Here is a 20,621-nt window from a genome sequence, read left to right as displayed (position 1 = left end):
AACAACGCATCGTGCTTCAAATAAAATTAATGTACTATATGCAAAGTTAAATGTTTATGCCGAATACAAGTATCTACAGAAAAATGAGATGCGCAAATTAAAAAAAAAACTTTTTAAAACGTGATCATAACATTTTTGTAATACACTACATATATAAAACAAAATATTAGGATATGTCGCTTTGTAAACCATGCAACATCTGTATAAAAGTGTTTTCATATCTTCAACAACGACGGTATTGGACTTTCTCGCACTAATGGGCCACCCTGTATATTAAAACTTTTCTATCTAACACTTTTTTGGTCTAATTAATTATGTATATCAAGCAATCATTAAATTAATAAGAAATTGCCAATTTTAATTACATTTTTTAATATCTTTTTTCAAAATTTATCAAGAACTGTTTCAGTTCTATAATTATTCTATTATTATATTATATTATTCTATTATTATTCTATATTATTCTATAATTTAATTCTTAAGTTTAGGAATAATAAATAACATAGACTTTATTAGGAGAAATCAATAAATTATTAATATTTTTTTATATGTTAATTTCATTCATCCCTAAATTGTCAGAATTGTCAGAATATATTTAACAAGTTATTAATTCGTATTTTATGACAAATCCTTGGTTTTGTGTCGGTTTGGTATCTGCAGTGGTTCCTATAGCTTTGAAATGGATGTAAAATGGCCCTGGGACAAAACCTAGAAAAATATTGAATTATTTGAATAGAAATTCACATGTATATTAATTTATTGGGAATTGCAAAGATGGGAAAATCACTATTTTTTTCACACTAAAATAACAGTAAAAATTGACATCAATTAACAATTTGTTAAAGCTTATTGAACAGAATGCGGACAAAACACATTTAAATAAACAGCAATATATTTTATAAATCGCTACCTCTTCGTATGTCTTCGTATGTTTACAAGAGGAAAAACTTTTTTATTATTAGCATTTTGAGAAAAATGCATTCTTCATAAAAAAAATTGTTCTAAAATTGTTAATCCCGTTTATACTTTTCCAAATTTCCATACTGTTTTAGAGAAAATTATAAAAAAAACATGAAACTAGGGTTGATTTTTTACTAAGTCCTAAAAACAAAACGCGTTTCTATGGTATCGATTCTATTTCGATTTCATTCTTTGATGGATGGTTATTATCAGGGGCGGGAAAGTGAAATAGCAAAAGCGGTTCCACCGTTTCCACGGAAATCTCAAAAAAAATAGTTCCAGCCCTAGCCACTAGGTGGTAGTGCAATTAATTTTTAGGTTAAGAAGTTGCTACTAGTTATTGCCAGATGGCGTTAAATCAGATTTTTTTTGTAGTTTCCATAGTTTCCAACGGCCATTGTCATATTATTGGCAAATTCTCAAAAAATATTGTCGTTGTCATAGCGCCAATCATAATATTATCAAATAAATGATTATCAAAACGTTTTTCAAACTATAATTTGTTATATGTGTTTTAATTAGACAATTCCTTTTGTTTGTGGCGCTAAAAATATAATGTAAGTCTTTTATTTTTGCCATCATTTAAGTACCTATTTATATTTACTCCATTTACAAAACTTTGGGCGTATTACGTTTGTCTTGTTTTATTATAATAAACGATGTTTAAATATTTGACTTATAAATAAAAACTTTAAATAATAAATAATATTTCACATGTTTGGCTTTAATTTTATTTAATAATTGTATAAATTATTCTGTTAAATCTTATTTTTTACACATCACAACGATACTTGTTATTAGTATTGTTGAATTTGTGTAAAAAATAAGATTTAATAATCAATTTGTATATATTTTAGAGTAAAATTCAATAAATACGCTCATTTAAAAAGCCCGCGCTTCGGTCCATTTCAAACAATTATCACCCTTCCCGTAGCATTGAACTAAATAAATTTTATGCTTCTTTAACATTTTAAAACAGACAAAAAATATGACTTTAATTAAAATTCTATCAATAACAATCAATCAAAGAATGAAATCGAAACTATATTACCATAGAAACGCGTTTTGATTTTTTCAGTGGCGGCTCGTGACCCGTGTAACTGAGTAGGCGACAAAATTTTAGTTGCGTCTATTTACCCCACCCCCTCCCCAAACAATGTTATCTAATATTTCATAAAATAAAATTCGCAAAGATATTTGACTTACCGCTTTTATTAACATATCGAATTGAAATAGAACAGAGACTTTTCTGTAATATCTGTTGTATCGTCTTCTTGCACAGAATAAAATAACGCGCTTTTTTTTATTTCGGATTCTTTTATTTCTGTGGCGTGTTCTGAAATACAACCGGTTATATCATTTTTAATAATCTCGGACAAGCCCGAAAAATGTTTCCAATGCTTTAAACGATTTTTAAATTTTCATATAAAAGTTTTAAATACTACGTATAATGAATCATATGAAATATACCCTTAATGAAATATAATATATCTCCTTATGAAATATCCGGAATATCTCCTTAACATCTCTGCCTACCGAACCTTCACGACTTCATGCGAAGGCGACCGGAGATTTCGCCTAAGCCCCGCTTATTAATATGATACAACTCCGACCAGGGTTGGAAAAAATCATGATTTTTTTAAAAAAATTAAAAAAAATCAGATTTTTTTTTTATTTAAATCAGATTTCTTTGATTTTAATTCAAAACAATATTTAAATCGGATTTCTAAATGACTAGGACTTATTTCCAATTAAAGGCCTATCCTTAATGGCTAAATCTATACCCCGATACCGATAACATTAACAATTTTACAGGGCGTGCGATTTTTCCACATCGGTCACCAATATATTCCGCAAAAAAAGTCGTTCGCTTCGGATCAAAAGGATTTTTTTTCAAACGTCTCAAAAGTATTAATTTTTGTCATTTTAACGCCTAGGCATAAAAGTAAAGCACTGTTACGCCTATAAGTGCAAAAGTACAGAAATATATTATTAAACTGACATGAAGTGTCAAATTCAAAGAGTGTACAAATTGTTGCTCGATTACTATTTATATTATTTGCAATGTTTGAAACTGATTAAAAAAATTATTTGTAATGTTTAAAAAAATAGTATGTTCTATTCAGAGTAAAAATGTACTTTTTGTGCCTCCCTGTAACATCGGAATAGCTTTCCGATGGTCCTTCAAAGATACAGCATCGTCAAAAAAGTATAATTTTTACTCCTAATAAAACAATACAGTATTGTTCGGAAATAGTCTTAAGTCGAAAATGAAAATAGTATGTATTATCTAATGTCAAAGTGTAAAGTACTTGCCGCAGATAAAAATGTCGGTAGGAATTTGGAAACATACAACCGATTCAAAAAAAATAAAACAAAATATTTTCTGAAAACGATTATAGATTCTCGGGAATGAAGATATAGTCTCTATATTAGAAGGACTTAGTTCTGCACTAGACTTTGCCAATGATATATTATGTATTGGAACAGCGAATTTTTGTCACTTAAACATAAATTTTAAAACAAATCTCCCTGCGTTTAGCCGGTCTTTAGTTCAAAAATCGGTCCAACAATTAGATTGATGAATATATATTTTTATATAGTTTTATAACATTTTCAATTATTTTTTGCGATTTACTATCTGTTATATATGTTATAGAAATATTTTTTATAGGTTTCTAGGACACATTTTTATAACTTTTACAGTTATTTTTTTATTTATAATAAAGTTTCAATAAAATATTTTTTTATTTAAATCACATGATTATAATTAAAAAAATCACTTGATTTAAATCACGATTTAAATCATGATTTAAATCGTGATTTAAACCACCAAACCGCCAACCCTGACTCCGACTTACGTCGCGTCGCTACCGCACGATGAGTTAGATAGAGACAGAAGACTGCCGTACGTCGTGCATCGACTCTGATAGTAGGCGATGTAGAAATCGCCGAACAAAGGCACTCCAACCGTCAAAATTATTTAGTTTTCTAAGCAGCGGCACAGTCAGCGGTCAGCGTACGCCAGCTGTAGTGAATATGTTAATATCGTTAATATACAAGACCACAAATATTAAAATAATATTGATTATTAAAACACACTACCGTGTATTAACAGTATTTTTATGTATTGGCAACATTAATAGTAAATAATGTAATGTAATAAATCGCTTAAATTCTGCCAAAATCTTAGGGTAGGCGCCGCCTACCTTACCTACCCTGACGAGCCGCCACTGGCTCTTTTGGACTTGAAAATTCAACTATATTTTCATGTTTTCCTTAATTTTCTCTAAAACGGTATGGAAGGGATTAAAACCATTTTAGAATAAACAAAATTATTTATGAAAAATGCATTTTTCTTAAAATGTGAACAATAAAAAAGTTTTTTTCTCTTGTAAAGACAATCCGGGGACATACTATACAGGGTGTTTCAAAAAACATGTGCCATCTCTTGCGGGGAGATTCCTCACGTAAAAATAAGATTTATTTTTCATATCAGCATAGGTCTGATTCTGCTTTTTTTCGTAGCTACAGGGTGTTAAAGTGTTAATAATTTTTCGATTTATTATAATTTTCTTCCACAAACTTTCATTGATTTGAATGAAATTTTGAAGGTAAAAATTACTATAAGTGCTACATATTTTAATGCTAAAAAAGTGTCGATAAATTCACCAGGGACGTGCATACGGGTTATCAGATCACTGAAATAATTTTCCAAAAAAAACATGTGCGCCACTGAATTTTTTTCTTTTGATATCAAAATTGTGTAGGACGTTTCATGCCAATTAAGAGTTATCTCTTGATATTTTGTCGAATTCGGCCTCCTTGATGAGATAAACTCAGTTTTATTAATCACAGTTAATACAATTAAAATAAAAGTGAAATTAATAAATAATTAATTATTTTACCTAATTTATGACTAAATATTATTACTATTAGTTATTATTACTATTAGTCTAACATACAGCAATTTCAAATAATAAAATTATGGTATTTAAGATAATTACAAAAAACCTAATTTTAAAAAGTTTTAACATCCTGTAACTCTAAAACTATGCATTTCTATACCCATGTTTATAGGAACTTTTTTCATGTTTTTTGATGAGAAATCAATGAGTACTTATTTAAAACTTTCTCAAGTTAATGATTTTTTATAGGTTGCTATCGAGGGGCAAAAAATATACACGTACTGCCAAAATAATCTTTCACTGTCAAGCGATTGCCAATGACTACGAAGAAGACTGCCATGTAATTATTATAGGCAACTGCCAGAATACTGCCAATGACTGCCAGCGACTGCCAAAAAAATGTACAGGGTGTCCAATTTTAGTCGAAATCATACGGTATCTCCGTTATTAGTAAAGATAGGAGGATGCGGTTTGCACAAACCTGCGCCACTATTTTGTCAAACGGAAGATGCTGTCAACAAAATTTTCATAGCCATCTTCGTTTCTGAGCTACAGGGTCTTTCTTTCGACTTTCAACTTTTGCAATTTGGGACAGTTCCCGTATCTTCGTTATTATGGATGATATCGAGAAGGTGAAAACTGATTCTTGTAGAACTTTTTACGTAGAATACAGCGGCGTAGTCTATTTTTCTAAGGAAAAAATATTTTTGAAAATATGAACTAAACTTATGTTTTTTCAAATGGTTTTCAAACACCCTGTATATTTATAAATCATATGATCCGCCTTGCTATGAGCTTCTCAAAAATATATATCACTCTATATTTATTTTCACTATTTACGGCAATATTTAAAATATATCGTTTTCTTATTAGTAGGCCGTGATAAATAACAAAAAATCATAAATAGTATTTACTAAAATAGTCATACACTTATTAAAATTTTGTTTGGAATTGATATATTTTACTTTTGAACTGTTACCACTCAATCTCTGAATATATTTTTCTTTTTTTTAACGGAATTAATTATAACGGGATGGGTTTGCAAATATCTAAAAGCCTTGCATTAATAAAGAATTTTCCAGGTGTTCAACATTGTGTTAGTTGCCACGATATATTTCATATTTCAAAAATCCCCAAAATCAGAAATCGAGAAAGGACAACTTCAGAGAGGCCATCATATGGGTCCATTGGTTTCAATTATTCATTGATTTGAGAAATAATAATTTTTTACAAAATTCTAATATTTTTGTTGTAAGTTGTGAGTGGGAGTTCCATCTTTGGGGGGTGAAAGTATATTTCACGTAAATTAGCTAAAGGATTATTTAAAATTTCCGGTACGATAGCTTCCAAGATTTACAAATAGCGGTAGAAAGTTAAGTTTCCCTAATATATAAAGAATTTATTAGTGGCTCTCAAAATAAAACAAGAGACAAATAGCAGTATACTTTTAATAATTCTTTAGTTTCCTTTATTATCAATCATTGCCTACTAATAAATATGTTCTTTTAATATATTTTTTAAATATTGCAGTAAATATTGAAAGTAAATATGGACTGATATATATTTTTCAGAAGCTTATGGCAAGCCAGATCATATAATTTATAAATATACAGGGTGTTCCGTTTAAGAAAGCATAACTTTAATTCATATCTTTAAAAATATTATTTTCGTAGAATAACCGACTACGCCACTGTATTCTACGTAAAAAGTTCTACAATAAACAGGTTTCACCTTCTCGATACCTTTCACAATAACAGAGATACCGGGGGTGTCCCAAATTGCAAAATTTTCAGAAAGACTCTGTAGCTCAGAAATGAAGAGGGCTATGAAAATTTTGTTTACGGTATATTTTGTTTGACAAAAAAGTGGCACAGGTTTGTGCAAACCGCACCCTTCTATCCTCACGAATAACGGAGATACTATATGATTTCAACCAAAATGGGACACCCTGTACATGTAATTCCAATAGTGAGACACCCCTCGGTTGCTATTGACTTGGACCAAGGCAAATTAATAAAATTATGTTTATCTCATCAAGGAGGCCGAAATCGACAAAATATCAAGAGACAACTTTTAATCGGCATTAAACTGCTTACAATATTTCGCTAACAAAAGAAAAAAGTCAGTGGCGTACTTGCTTTTTTTAGAAAAATATTCCAGTGATAACTCATATGCACGTCCCTGATTAATATAGCGACACTTTTTAGCCCTAAAATATGTCGCATTTATAGTAACTGTTACCCTCAAAATTTCAATCGAAACGCTCAAAGTACTTGGAAGAAAAATATAATAAATCGAATAAATATTAAGACTTTAACACCCTGTAGCTAGGAAACAAAGGAGACGTGAGGAATCTCCCCACGAGAGATGGCACATGTTTCCTGAAACACCCTGTATATAGAAGCGGCAGAGAGTCCACGTGGACTTGACGTGTATGTCACCATAAACACTCCGCCACCCATTTCACTGGCTACTTGCAAATTTGTCGAAATTTTATTGATGGGACGCGTCGTCGTCGTCTAATTTTTTTACGAGAAAGATCGATTAAACGGTAACAGAATATCGTTTCCCCTCTTACGGATGCCGCATATGTACAGAACGGATGACGTACTGTAGTAGTATAAATAAGAGAATTATAATAATTGTAATAAAATAAATGTGTGTTTTCCTGATATTACTCTTGTAGTTTAATTACGATTTAAATCATTGATTTTCTACTTTGTTAAAGAAAATAAAATAAAGTTTATACATAATTTCTTATTAAAATTTAGAGTAAATATTTAAGTGTTATTGTGTTTTCTTCTATCATAAAAGATTTATACTTACTATAAAATATAGTACTGGTATCTGCAGAACACACTCCTCCAGTACTACTCACACTATTTTTACTACTGTCTCCGTACACTAATTCCGGTATGTATAGGTAATGAACACATCCAGTGGAATCTTTATAGAGATTTAAATAGACTGGTGTAAATCTAAAAACGACAAAAATATATTAATATTACTCTGTTGACATCTATATCGACATCTGTAAGGTAGAACACCAAGTAAATAAATATCCAATCGATACACTTTATAGTTCATTTTCTGCTGATCAATAATATGAAATCTCGTTGTTCTATCTCATAGAGAGCACTGCTAAATTAACGAACAAATTTATTGATTTTAACTTAACACAGAAACTTTTTAGTAGAATTTAGGCAGATGGCGCTGATGTATTTTTGTAAAACATTCAAATTAATATGGAAGTATAAGTCGATAATAGTTGTAGTTTTCTTAATAAATACAAAAAACAATCAGAAGAAACGGGGATTTAAAAAATATATATATTTTTCCATATCTTGTAAGAGTGGAATGGAGTCTGGGTGTGAGGTGGGACCTTTTCTTCTTCTGCAAGGGGCTAATCTGGACAGGACCTACTTTGTTTATACTGAATTCAAAAAAAAATAAATAATAAAAAACTACAGTTGTTTCATGTGTGTCAAGTCTTTAGTATAACTACCTACTAGTATGTAAATTTTTATGTCAGCAAATAGGAAAAGGTATCCTTATTGTCAGTATTTTATCAATGTAGCAAAATTGTTTTGTAATTTTATTTTTAATATAAATAGGTCTTAAGAGGAAAAAAATAGAATATTTTGCACTTGTTATAAGAGGTCATAAATACCAATTACTCCAGAATATTATGGAAGAAAAAATCCAAGGAGGACGTAGTCGGGGCAGAAGACTAGTGTTGCACAAGAGTCTTGAAAGAGTCTTGCAAGACCAAGACTCTTGCAAGAAATTCAAGACAAGACTTTCAAAATTTCTTGTGTTGAATTTCAATACAAGACAAGACTTTAATATGCAAGAAATTTCAAGAGTCTTGCAAGATTTCCTGAATTCAAGATTTCTTGAAAGTTAGAAATGATACATCTTATTAAGTGATAATTAGGTCTTTGCGCAAGTTATGCCGGATTTATACAAAATTTACATAGTCGTAATCACAATCATAGTCATAATCATAAAAGATAAACTATCCACTTCTTATAAACCTGTTGTCATCTACCATGAACTTAGCCTTTAATTATGTTACCCAACTTCACTGATATAAAAATTATGATTATGAAAATGTTCTATAAACGTACATTAAAATTGCGTTGTGTTTATGACGATTATACAACTCTATGTATATTTTTCCTATATAGAAAGATGTGATTAATAAGTTATAATCATTTAAGTGATTATCGCTTGGTGGCTATATTGTAATTGTCATTTTTTGAAATATTAATTCAGAAGTCATTTCTGTCAGTTCCACAAAATATCCCGTCAATTCTTATTACAAAATGTAAAAAATATATGTACTTTATTTCGTTGTATACATATAATCTTGTGAATATAACTCGATGTTTCGGGATTACCTAATACTTTTACCTGTCACTCAATGCGATAGCGGCAACACTACTCTTCCTTCGGAGTCGTATTTACGAGTAGGGTAACGCATTTCGTGTCAGGTAAAAGTATTATTTGGTAATCCCGAAGCCCATCTTGTGGTATTACATTCAATAATTAAGACTGTTATTATGATTACGACTTATGCAAATATTGTATAAACTCGGCATTAAAATTGACCAGTGTTCATTTTTTTTTCTATTATAGCCAGTGTTTTAGATTTGAGAATGAAATAAAATAAAGTCGAGGCAATACACCGTATATTGGTAATTGGTATTATACACAAAATTATATTGGTATAATGGTATTATGAAAAAAAAAACTGTAATAAAGAATGTAAATTTTTCAAAACAAGAAATTTCAAGAGTCTTGCAAGACAAGACAAGACTTTGCCATTCAAGAAATCTGCAAGACAAGACTTTGAAAATTTCTTGTCTTGAATTTCAAGACAAGACAAGAAATTGATTTTCAAGACAAGAAGTCTTGTCTTGTGCCACACTACAGAAGACGAATATCCTGGCTGAAGAACCTCAGAGAATGGTATTGAATGACGTCGAATGGAATAGCCATGGTGATAGCCAATCTCTATTAGGAGATGGTACTTGTAGAAGAAGAAGGGTTGGTCATACAAAAAAAAAATATTGATAAAAATAACAGAACAGATTCACACAAATAGGGAAGATACAAATTAGATATTGCGGTGTTTCTTTACTTTGTAATTTCTTCCCAATGCCATGCACGATATACTCAGTTTTATTTTTCTCAGGTAAGATTTCGACAGATGATGGCAGAAAAATAGAGTTTACTCTAGGAAGGGGAGGAAAACTCATAAAAAATTAATTGTTGACCCAGACCATAATTTACAGTTAATATTCGGTGCTCAGAGACAGTTTGCTATAGTATTAGCCACAAATAAAGGTTGTATACCATCTCGTATATAGTACCAAAAACTGGAGTATCTGTAAAATAACATAACACGATAGGTAAATAATAAATTTTAGTACTGCAGAGAGTCATAATGTCGAAATGTACTGTTATAAAAAATTAAGATTACGGTTCATTAACCAACTTTTAAGGTAAACTCAATAACTTGTCTCAATTAATAAAATATTTTGTTTTATTTATTTCTATTATGATTATTGCAATATACTTTTTTTATTTGTACATAAGTTATTTTGATAAATGTAATAATTAGTGATAAATTAAATAAGTAAAATTTCCAGAAATATGTTTTCGGAAATATTTCCTGAAATATTGGAAATATATGAAATATTTAAAAAAATAAGATAAACTGAAATATTTATTTATAAAAATCATAACAAAACATCGTAAAACACAAAATGCTTATACATAAACACAAATAAAGAGTTATTCTTCAAATTAAAGTTAAATTTGTACAAAAAAAAAATATTTTTGGCACACTAGTCGAGCAAGAGGCATATCTTCATCGCTGTCATCAGCATCAGGCATATCTTTATCGCTGTCATCAGCATCACACTCAATAACATCTTCTTGCCAGTCTACTTCCTCAAATTCTTCAATAGTATCGGAAATAAAAATTGATATATTGCCGTTTCCTATTTTCTTCAGCAAGTTTTCATTGTGGAATACAAGGTAGCTTAGCGGCTCTATCATTAATAAGCCTGTTTCACTTTTTGAATGAATATGACTATAAACGCTAAAACTGCGTTCCGTGGCAGCTGAAGATGCTGGCATTATCAAAATTCGTGACGCTACTTGTGATAATGAAGATGAAGAACACAGTCCTATCCACCAGGAGACTGGGTTATCAAAACTACTTTTCCATATGAAGTTATTTCCAAATAACTTGCCACTTCTACAACGGTAATCTGCTATTTCATCTATTATTTCTTGCTCCTTTATATTGAGTTTATTTTTTGATATATTAAGTAAGCATTCTATGGCAGAAAGGATTTGGGTTTCATCAAGTTCAGAACCTTGTGATTTTGGATTTAGTAATTCTGCAGCATAATGAATGGGTTTAATAGCAAATTTTTCTCTTTTGTCAAAAAACTCCAACAATTCGGATTTTTGTTTGTCGTCAAGTGAGGACAATGCAAGATTATTCTGAATTGCCCTCCCAACTAGCATTTATAGTGGCAGATATGTAACTGCCACTATCAAAGCCACTACAAAGTGGGCGGTTACCATCGGCGGCTACGTCGTATATTCGTAGCGGCTAAGTAACTGCGACCAAAATGGGGAAAGATTTTGAGTAGCCGGGTAGTGTCTTGGGTAGTTTTTGCCACTAAAAGAGTTACTATGATGTGTTACTATAAAGTAGCCTACTGGTGAATGCGACTTATCCGTTACGAAATTGCCTAGTCGCGGGTTCGTGGCAGCCAAGTGTTAGCCACCGACATGTGGAACTTTCGTTAAACTGTTGAACTTTATTCGCAGCGACCTCTTCATGCAATTTCACATTTCATAAAAATAAATGTCATGATGGAAATAATTATGGAAGCCATTATTATTTTTTCGTTATTTAATTTGTTATTTACCGTGCGATTTTAACGCCTTTTTTAGGTAAATTCTAGAACGCAATCAACTTTACTGAATAAAATAGTGGGTTTATATAACAAAATTTTCGAGCGCCTCTCAAAATATTTCAAATTATTATATTATTTGCAATAAAAACTCATGTTTGTAATTAAAAAATAATAATAATTTGCTTGAAACCGGGGTCAAATTTTAAAATATTAGTCCACCGTCAGAAATAACAAAATAACTAAAGAAAAAAGCTTTAATCTAGGTATATTTAGCTTAAAAACGCATAATGTTTGAGCCATTTGGCTGTTCGTCTAAAAATTCATGAAAAAAATATGGCCGTTTAATCCGAAAAATACTGTATAGTCCCATATGCTTCCACAAAGTACCGGGAACAATAACATATTAGGCCAACCCTACCCGTTTGAACCTTTAAAATCTTCGGATTGATAAAGTGACAATTGTAGCTATCCAAAGGCGACTTTATAGAAACAATAACTTTTTTGGAACTACATGGTCAACGATTCTTTGGAACCATAAAGTGATTTTTCCAAGAATGTTCCCTGCGCCACCAAATTACCACTTAATTGGAGCGTTGCTACACTGATCGTGGTGGTGGCGACTATACATTCCATTGGTGCCACTATAACGTTCCGCCTTGTCCTTTGAAGTTATTTTTTATTTATTGTGCATTTTCTATTATAAGTGTTTCTATATTATTCAGAGCTACAAGAGGTATAGAGTATTTTAACGCCCACTCTTTTAGCTCTTGTTTCATATTGTTATTGGTTCTCAAATTAGTTCTCCTCTGAGATTCAGTTTCAGATGAACTAACACTACACTCATCTACAGAAACAGCTTCAAAAATGTCTCAGTCACTAACTGATTTATGATGTTCATCAGTAGGACTATAGAAAGATGTAGTTTTTGTTTCTGATGTTGATGCATCGGCTCGCAGTGATTCATTTTGTTTAATTCTTCGATAGAAAGTACTAGATATTCTAAATTTCTTTTTATTCACCTTAGGGATTTTACAAAATTTTAATACAGCTTAAAAGCAAGTAAAAGAAAACATTAAAACAGAGCAGCACACTATGCAATCTGACGCAATTATATTTATTAGGGTATATTAAGTTACGGTCACTATAAAGTAGCCGTTTTTGACCCCCGTGACTTTTTAGTGGCAATGGATGTGCGACGGCTACTTTATAGTGACCTAGGAAGGTAGCAGTAACCATTTTGCTACTTTCAATGCTACTATAAATTAGAAGTAACTAGGTGTTGTGGCCGCGACTACCCCGTAACTTAAATTGTTACTATAAAGTAACAAAAACTTAATGGAGGCATTATGGTAGCACTTGTTGGTAACCCCTACTTTGAAAAGTTACTATAAAGTTTTTGGTCTTTTATGGTGTCATATTCGAAGATTCGGGTAGTTCCAACCACTTCTTTAAATTACATGTTTGCGACTTGCAATCGGGGTGTTTATTTTCCACTTTTATGGTAGGTAGGGACTAACCGGTCACTCTCGAAATATACTTCAAAGTGACTATTCCTTATAGAGTAACATTTTAAGTGGCAGATTGGGTCTAGGAACTATACTTTAGGGGCAGTGACATTTTAAAAAGGACTGGGAACTATATTTGCTAGTTGGGCTTCTAATATCACAAAATACTTTTACAGCAAAATGAATAGTGCTATAATCTCCTTCTACAATTTTTAACCATTTGCCAATAGGTTCAAAAATGTTAATATCTACGAGGTCGGGACTTGATAAGTTGGTGAATCCTCAAACTCGATATATTCACCATATTATATGTTTGTAAAACTGTTTTATAGTAAGTTTAATGTTTATAGGGTTACAAAATATGAAAGATATATTAATAAACATCGGGTTTGAATCGTTAATGACAAGATTTAAGTATTTTTAAAAATATGTCCAATATTCCCAGAGACACGTTTGGAAATTTCCAATATTTCCATTTACACAACACTAGTAATAATAAATAGCAGGAAGTTGCTTGAGCTTGAAAGTGAGAAATAGTTCTTTATTACATTTTTTTGGTATGTGGTGTTTTGTTTAAAATACACTCTTGTTTGTTTTGTATTAACACATACCGTATTTTTTTTCTAATAAATTAATTCGATTAGAATTATTCCGTTATATAAAGTTTTTTGTTCACAATATTTTGAAGTAATCGCTTGACACTCAAATTTTAAATATATTATTTTTCTGCTATGCGTTGCAACTTGCAATTGTACCAACTTATTTTTTTTGTAAAATAAAATAGATTACTTTGAAATTAAAATGACAGACACATATATCACTGTCAAGAATCTCGTCGTTGGACAGACTATAGATATTTTTTAACGAAACTTAGTGAATAGGTATATACTTACTTTATTCCACAGACATAATTCGGCCTATGAAATCCAATGGCGTAATATTCTGAGTAGGGATAGCTTAGGTAACTACTAGTCGTCGTATCATTGTAACCAAAAGATCTTATTTCGCCAGAGTGTCCTCTGAAATACTGTATTACACCTTGGGGAGCTAACATAAAATAGTAGTTTAGTCAAATACATCAAACTAATAATTATATCGCTAAAATATTAATATATAAATATTATTATTTATACGCCAAATTAGCATCTCTCGTTATTACTGCAAAATAGCTATACCGGGTGCGTCTCAAAAGTGGCTCACCCCTATAACTTGTTTCTTTTTTCTTTTTTTATTTTTATAATATAAATTAGGATTGATTGGCATATTCAATAAATTGTTTTCGGTCACTTCCTGTTTCACTGGATATGACTACAACTTTTTGATTTTTAAAGGGCACCCTCGGTATTTTTTTACTTCATTCGACATAAAATGACGCGCTGAATAGAATGGCATATCATATGTCAACTTTTGACATTTTCGCATATGGTTTATTTGAAATTATAATTTGCGGTTCGTAACGAAAATTTGACTCGAAATACCAAGTGTGTGGTTTCAAATTATTCGTAAAAAATGCCTTTTCCAAATATGCTAATGAGCCACCCTCATTTCAAAACAAAAACAATTAAACTTTAAAAATTTAAGTTATTTCAGAGTTCAGTTTTACTTCATTTAGCTCAAGTTTGTAGTTGTTTTGCACTTTTTTATATTTTCTCTATATTAACTCCAGAATCCCGAAATGTGTTCAGCAGTAAAGGAAAATTTCAACAAAATATATAATATATTGTGTTCCACGTATAATTGTTCAAGGTGTCCCACTAAGAATAGCTCTCGGCTGTATCTCGGAAAGTATTAGCCGTAGAGCTTACGGAAAAAAATATTTATAAATAAAGGGGCTATGAGAAATTGCTGGAAATTATTTTCAAGTTTGTAAAACGGCCGCTAGAGGGCGCAACTGCTATGGAAAATAGAATTTTTACAGAATTTTGACTAGATAATGAATACTATAAAGGATAGCTTCATAATCTTCAGTAAATTTTGGATTTTTTTCGTTAGAACCATTTTCCCCTATCTGCTAAAATAAAGTGGTGGGGGAAGGTTAGATCTATCTTTATTTAAATGCTAATAATTCCAGACTGGAAGATCAGAATCCAACAAACGAGGGCTCGTTTAAAAGAGCGTTTCTTACTCTGTATTATATCATAAAAATAATAATATTATGGTTTTGAACGTAGACGCTAGGTGGCGCTTTCTTACAATTTAACAAACATAGCGCGTTTTTTCAAAAAAAATAAATACGATAGGATATGTAATTTTAGCTGATAGTAAAGAGTAGTAAAAGCTTAAAAAGTTAGCGAAAACCGCATCTTGATATCTTCTTTCAAACCGAAGATATTAGCAAAATTTTAATAAATACCAAAAAATAAGCCCTTAATTACCTTATTTTTACAACACGGTATCAGTAGCCCTCTGGATTATGCCCATTCTAACAAAAAAAAATAACATAGAAACAGTTAGCTTATTTTAAAATCGACGAAATACCAGAATACCATAATACCAGATGTATTAATATCTAATAATTAAGATATTAATAACTGCACTGAGAGAAAAAAACGTTGTAAAATCAAAAATAATGCTAATGAATCAAATAAAATCAAACATGTTTTGGCCTCATTAATGGTCATAATTGCATTAATAAGATATCTATTGATTTTATGCATATACTCGTATACAAAACATACATGATCATTGTCATTGTTAGTGGTATATCAGATTTGGAATAAAAATGCTGCCAAAAATGCTGCTAAAATAAAAATTTGATTTAAAGAGATATACATTTGTTTATTAGTGTTTTGTTTTTGTTTTTCAAATACAGTCCTTTTATTTCAAGCTTTTCTCTTTATATTTTCAAATGCAATGCTTAATGATTTATTAATATGTCACTTTGTTTAAAACTTGAGTTGATTTTAATCGAATAGGATCAGTACTAACAATTTAAATGAAATAAATATCAAATTTATTAGGAAACTAACTTTATTTCGGAATTAATCTTTTGGTGATAAGTAGGTAAATACAATTGTATTGAATGTCTTCCAAAATCAAAAAAAATAATAGATATCAGGGTATCCTGGTGAATTTTGTCTAGTGACGAATGGTTTTTGTAATGTCCTGAAATTGATCTGTCTTTATTAGATTCCTTCAAAGGTCACAGAGATTCTAAAAAAGAAAGCAACGTTTAGTTAAATATATGATATACTTTTCTCCATCTTAAAACTGGAGTTAACCTGAAACAGAAATGTTTATATACAGGGTATACAGGATTTGCAGGTTTTCTGAATCGTATAATTGCAAAAAACAATATTTTTTAGGTTCCTAACGCCACTATAGATGAGAAAACCGCGCTATGTTGAATTTAAAAAGTGGTGTTCTTAAATTTCTTGAAAAAAAAATTCTTCATTCTTTCGCGAAAAGATATTGTCGTTGGGTAATACATTAAATTTACCACCCTGTACAAATTTCTGTTCTGTACAGGATGAGGCAACGATAGAGTATAGTCCATTATCTCAATAATTGTTTGGAGGTCTACAAATAAATGTTATAGGGAAGGTTAAGATACACGTTTTAAATTATTGTAGAATATATTTGTATTGTATATTTTTTTGTAATATTGTATATTTTTTTGTATTGTATATTATTTGTATTGTTATATTGTAGAATATACTGGGTGCTTCATAAAGTAAAAAAAAAAAATAAGGAAGGTTGGAAAAAATATTTTTTTTATTTATTTATTAATATCTCTGATATTATCGAAATATATTTACTCATTATAATATATTATGTAAAGTGGTCCAAAAGGAAGCCAAAAATGCAATAATATACAGGGTGTTCCATTTAAAAAAAAAACATACCGATCCACTTACACATTTTTGAGCCACCCTATAGAAGTTGAAATATTTTCCTGAAATACATCCTCGTACATACTTTAGGTTTGAACTTAAACAAAATTGTGAAGTTTATTATTCTAGGAGCTACAGATGCCCGACGCACTACTGCCGGACCCTGTATATTATAAAAAAAATAATATTAGATAAAAAAGTTATAGAATTTTACGTAGAATTTAAAAAATAAAATAAAAAATAGGGTGTTGCATTTAACAATTTATATCCGCAACACTTTTTTAAAGCACTCTGTATATTCTACAATAATTTTAAAATGTGTGTCTTAACCCTCCCTATAACTTTTATATTTAACATTTTTTGTAAATCTCAAAACAAAGGAGATATTGACCTTACTCTATTGTTGACTCACCCTGTACATTCTGTAATGTTCATCAATATATTTTTTTAGCTTTTATACTGGTACGAGCTGTAGTAAGTTCCACCTTTTTAACAATTTTGCTAGCTTGACTTCGTATTCCTTTACATCTGAATTTTCATCATTTAGTGAAATATTACTTTACAAATTTGAATTGTTGAATTCGTCCAGCGTTAAATTCAAAATCACAATGCATCATTTCGGCCGGCGTCGCGCGTCGGTCGTTTCCATCACTCTTCAAGGAAACCTTTGGCCGCCATAATGCTACTGAAATAATATTAACATTTGATCATTCTAAACAACTACTTAAACAACACATTACCTGTAAACATTACAATTCTCCTTTTTGTCACTAACAACTGTCATATACAAATTTGAATTGTTGAATTCGTCCAGCGTTAAATTCAAAATCACAATGCATCATTTCGGCCGGCGTCGCGCGTCGGTCGTTTCCATCACTCTTCAAGGAAACCTTTTGCCGCCATAATGCTACTGAAATAATATTAACATTTGATCATTCTAAACAACTACTTAAACAACACATTACCTGTAAACATTACAATTCTCCTTTTTGTCACTAACAACTGTCATATACAATAAATATCATTGTACTATTCAAAATCAGGGAACGCGACAAAAATCATACAACAACGTGTGGCTTAATCGGGCTTATCCCGTCAATACCGCCAAACACCATCTTTCGATGTCCACCTCAAATGCATGCATGACTTTCTATTGGCAAATATTAATCACGTGGCAAAAGCCTAACAGAAATGTTAGCAATTCTTATAGAAATAAAATACTCTGGTGCTTAAAATAAATTTATTATAAGGATGTCTTATTGGAATAGACAAGCAACACTTTTCAAAAATAATAAAGCAATGCCAGTTTATTTTAAACCTGGTTCTTTTGAAACATATAGAGTAATAATTACTTTAAAAGGACTAAATATTAGATATCCGATTTTTATTTATTTCGAATGCTTTAATTTTTATTATGTATATACAACAATATTATATTACCAGCAATCGTTATTAAAACAAATAATTAGATAAATCGAATTCCATACAACGAGTTAATTATTTTAACGTGATTTATTGTACATTTTAAAATGCATTTTTTTTGAGTGTGTGAACAAGAAACGATAATTCAGTGAAGTCAAGTAGGCTTTGATAAAAAGTTGCTTTTGACGTAATAGTATAAACGTCAAATTGTTATTAGAGCAACATTTTGATAATCTTTTATCTATTGATTGCTTTTTCAAAATGTCAACAACTTCAGCTACTTCAAATAATAAAGGCATTTTGAAAAAGCAATTAAAAGATAAAAAACGCTGCTAAGACTATTAAAATATTGATCTAATAACAATTTGACGTTTATACTATTACGTCAAAAGCAACTTTTTTCCAAAGCCTACTTGACTTCACTGAATTATCGTTTCTTGTTCACAGTTAATAATATCTTAATTATTAGATATTAATACATCTGGTATTTCGTCGAATTTAAAATAAACTAACTGTTTCTATGTTATTTTCTTGTTAGAATGGGCATAATCAAGAGGGCTACTGATACCGTGTTGTAAAAATAAGGTAATTAAGGGCTTATTTTTTGGTATTTATTATTATTTTGCTAATATCTTCGGTTTGAAACGAGGTTTGAAAGAAGATATCAAGATGCGGTTTTCACTGACTTTTTAAGCTTTTACTATTCTTTACTATCAGCTGAAATTATAAATACTATTGCATTTAATTTTTTTGAAAAAACGCGCAATGTTTGTTAAATTGTAAGACAACGCCCCCTAGCGTCTACGTTCAAAAGCTTATTATTATTGTTTATATGGTGCAATATAGAGTAAGAAACGCTTTTTTAAACGAGCCCTCGCTTGTTGAATTCCGATGATCCAGTCCAAAGTTATTAATATTTAAAGAAAAACAGATCTAACCTTCCCACACCACTTTATTTTGGTAGATAGGGAAAAATAGCTTTAACAAAAAATTATCAAAATTTACTGAAGATTATGAAGCTATTACTTATAGTACACCTTATCTAGGCAAAATTGTGTAAAAACTCCATTTTCTTATTTTTTGTTGCAGTTGCGCCCCCTAGCGGTCATTCTAGAAACTTGAAAATAATATCCAGCAATTTCCCATAGCCTCTTTAGTTAGAAATATTTTTTTTCCGCAGCCCTTACGGCTAATACTTTCCGAGATACATCCGAGAGCTATTCTTAGTGGGACACCCTGTACACTGTCCAGCTACGCACTACCATAAATAATTTTTAGGTATGTTATGAAACTTTTTAGTTAGGAATACCCTTTGGTATTAATAAGGTACATACCCAATAAACTAAAATCGTTTGCTATCTCATCAATATCTGAAAACTTGCTGATATCAAATCGGTGTTTCTTCAAAGGACATTCCAGTTGAGTAAACTTAATTTTCCAGCTTGGTTTCAACAAATTAAGTGTTGTCAATCTATTAGCCATGTTAATTTCTAGGGTAATAGCATTGACGTGGTCATCTGATTGGTTCACATGGACATAAACTTAAATAGAAAAAAATAGTGTTAAACAAAATTATGTTATTATATTCTTAGTTACATTTTTCCCTATGACCATATACTGTAATAATATTCATTGTTTTCTTTGCTGCCTAATATTGTACAGCAGAGGTTGTAGTCTGTGTCAATTTTAACTGTGTCAATTTTAAAACTTTCCACCCTTAATATATTTCTTGCAGTTACAAATATGAAAAATCGGAAAGACACGTCTTACAATTTATTTGTTAGGGGGATACTTTAAATGAATAGTTTTAGCCTTTTTCTTTCAACCCCCTAAGAGGGATAGATGTCACCTTTACAATCTTAAATGGGAATGGGGGTCAAGTGGCACATCGTTTTAAAGGGCGTTTAATTCTCTTTTCAGTGGTATCCTACTTTGTTGCTTTTTCTCCAGAGGTTTTCGAATAATCGCGTTTCAAAGTTGTAGAAATAATTAAACATGCCTGCATTGGGATTTTGGTTTTCAGGCTAGCGTTTACACAAAAATTACTGC

The 20,621-nt window shown here is 30.5% G+C and overlaps 1 protein-coding gene across 1 annotated transcript in view; it reads right to left on the bottom strand.

Moving 5' to 3' along the window:
* Positions 1 to 567: 567 nt before the first annotated feature.
* The window catches only part of LOC115883484, a 51,082-nt gene continuing 31,028 nt past the window's right edge, over positions 568 to 20,621 (bottom strand). Inside the window, exons 5-8 of the mRNA XM_030901848.1 lie at positions 19,907 to 20,113; positions 14,211 to 14,364; positions 7,695 to 7,846; positions 568 to 708 (exon numbers count right to left, since the gene is read on the bottom strand). Coding sequence (XP_030757708.1) covers positions 596 to 708; positions 7,695 to 7,846; positions 14,211 to 14,364; positions 19,907 to 20,113 — 626 coding nt within the window. The 3' untranslated portion in view covers positions 568 to 595. The remainder of the gene's footprint in view (positions 709 to 7,694; positions 7,847 to 14,210; positions 14,365 to 19,906; positions 20,114 to 20,621) is intronic.

The sequence above is a fragment of the Sitophilus oryzae genome, unplaced genomic scaffold (genome assembly GCF_002938485.1).
Source record: "Sitophilus oryzae breed Bouriz unplaced genomic scaffold, Soryzae_2.0 scaffold_1913_pilon_pilon, whole genome shotgun sequence".
NCBI lineage: Eukaryota > Metazoa > Arthropoda > Insecta > Coleoptera > Curculionidae > Sitophilus > Sitophilus oryzae.
This window is presented reverse-complemented; position numbering and strand designations above follow the sequence as displayed.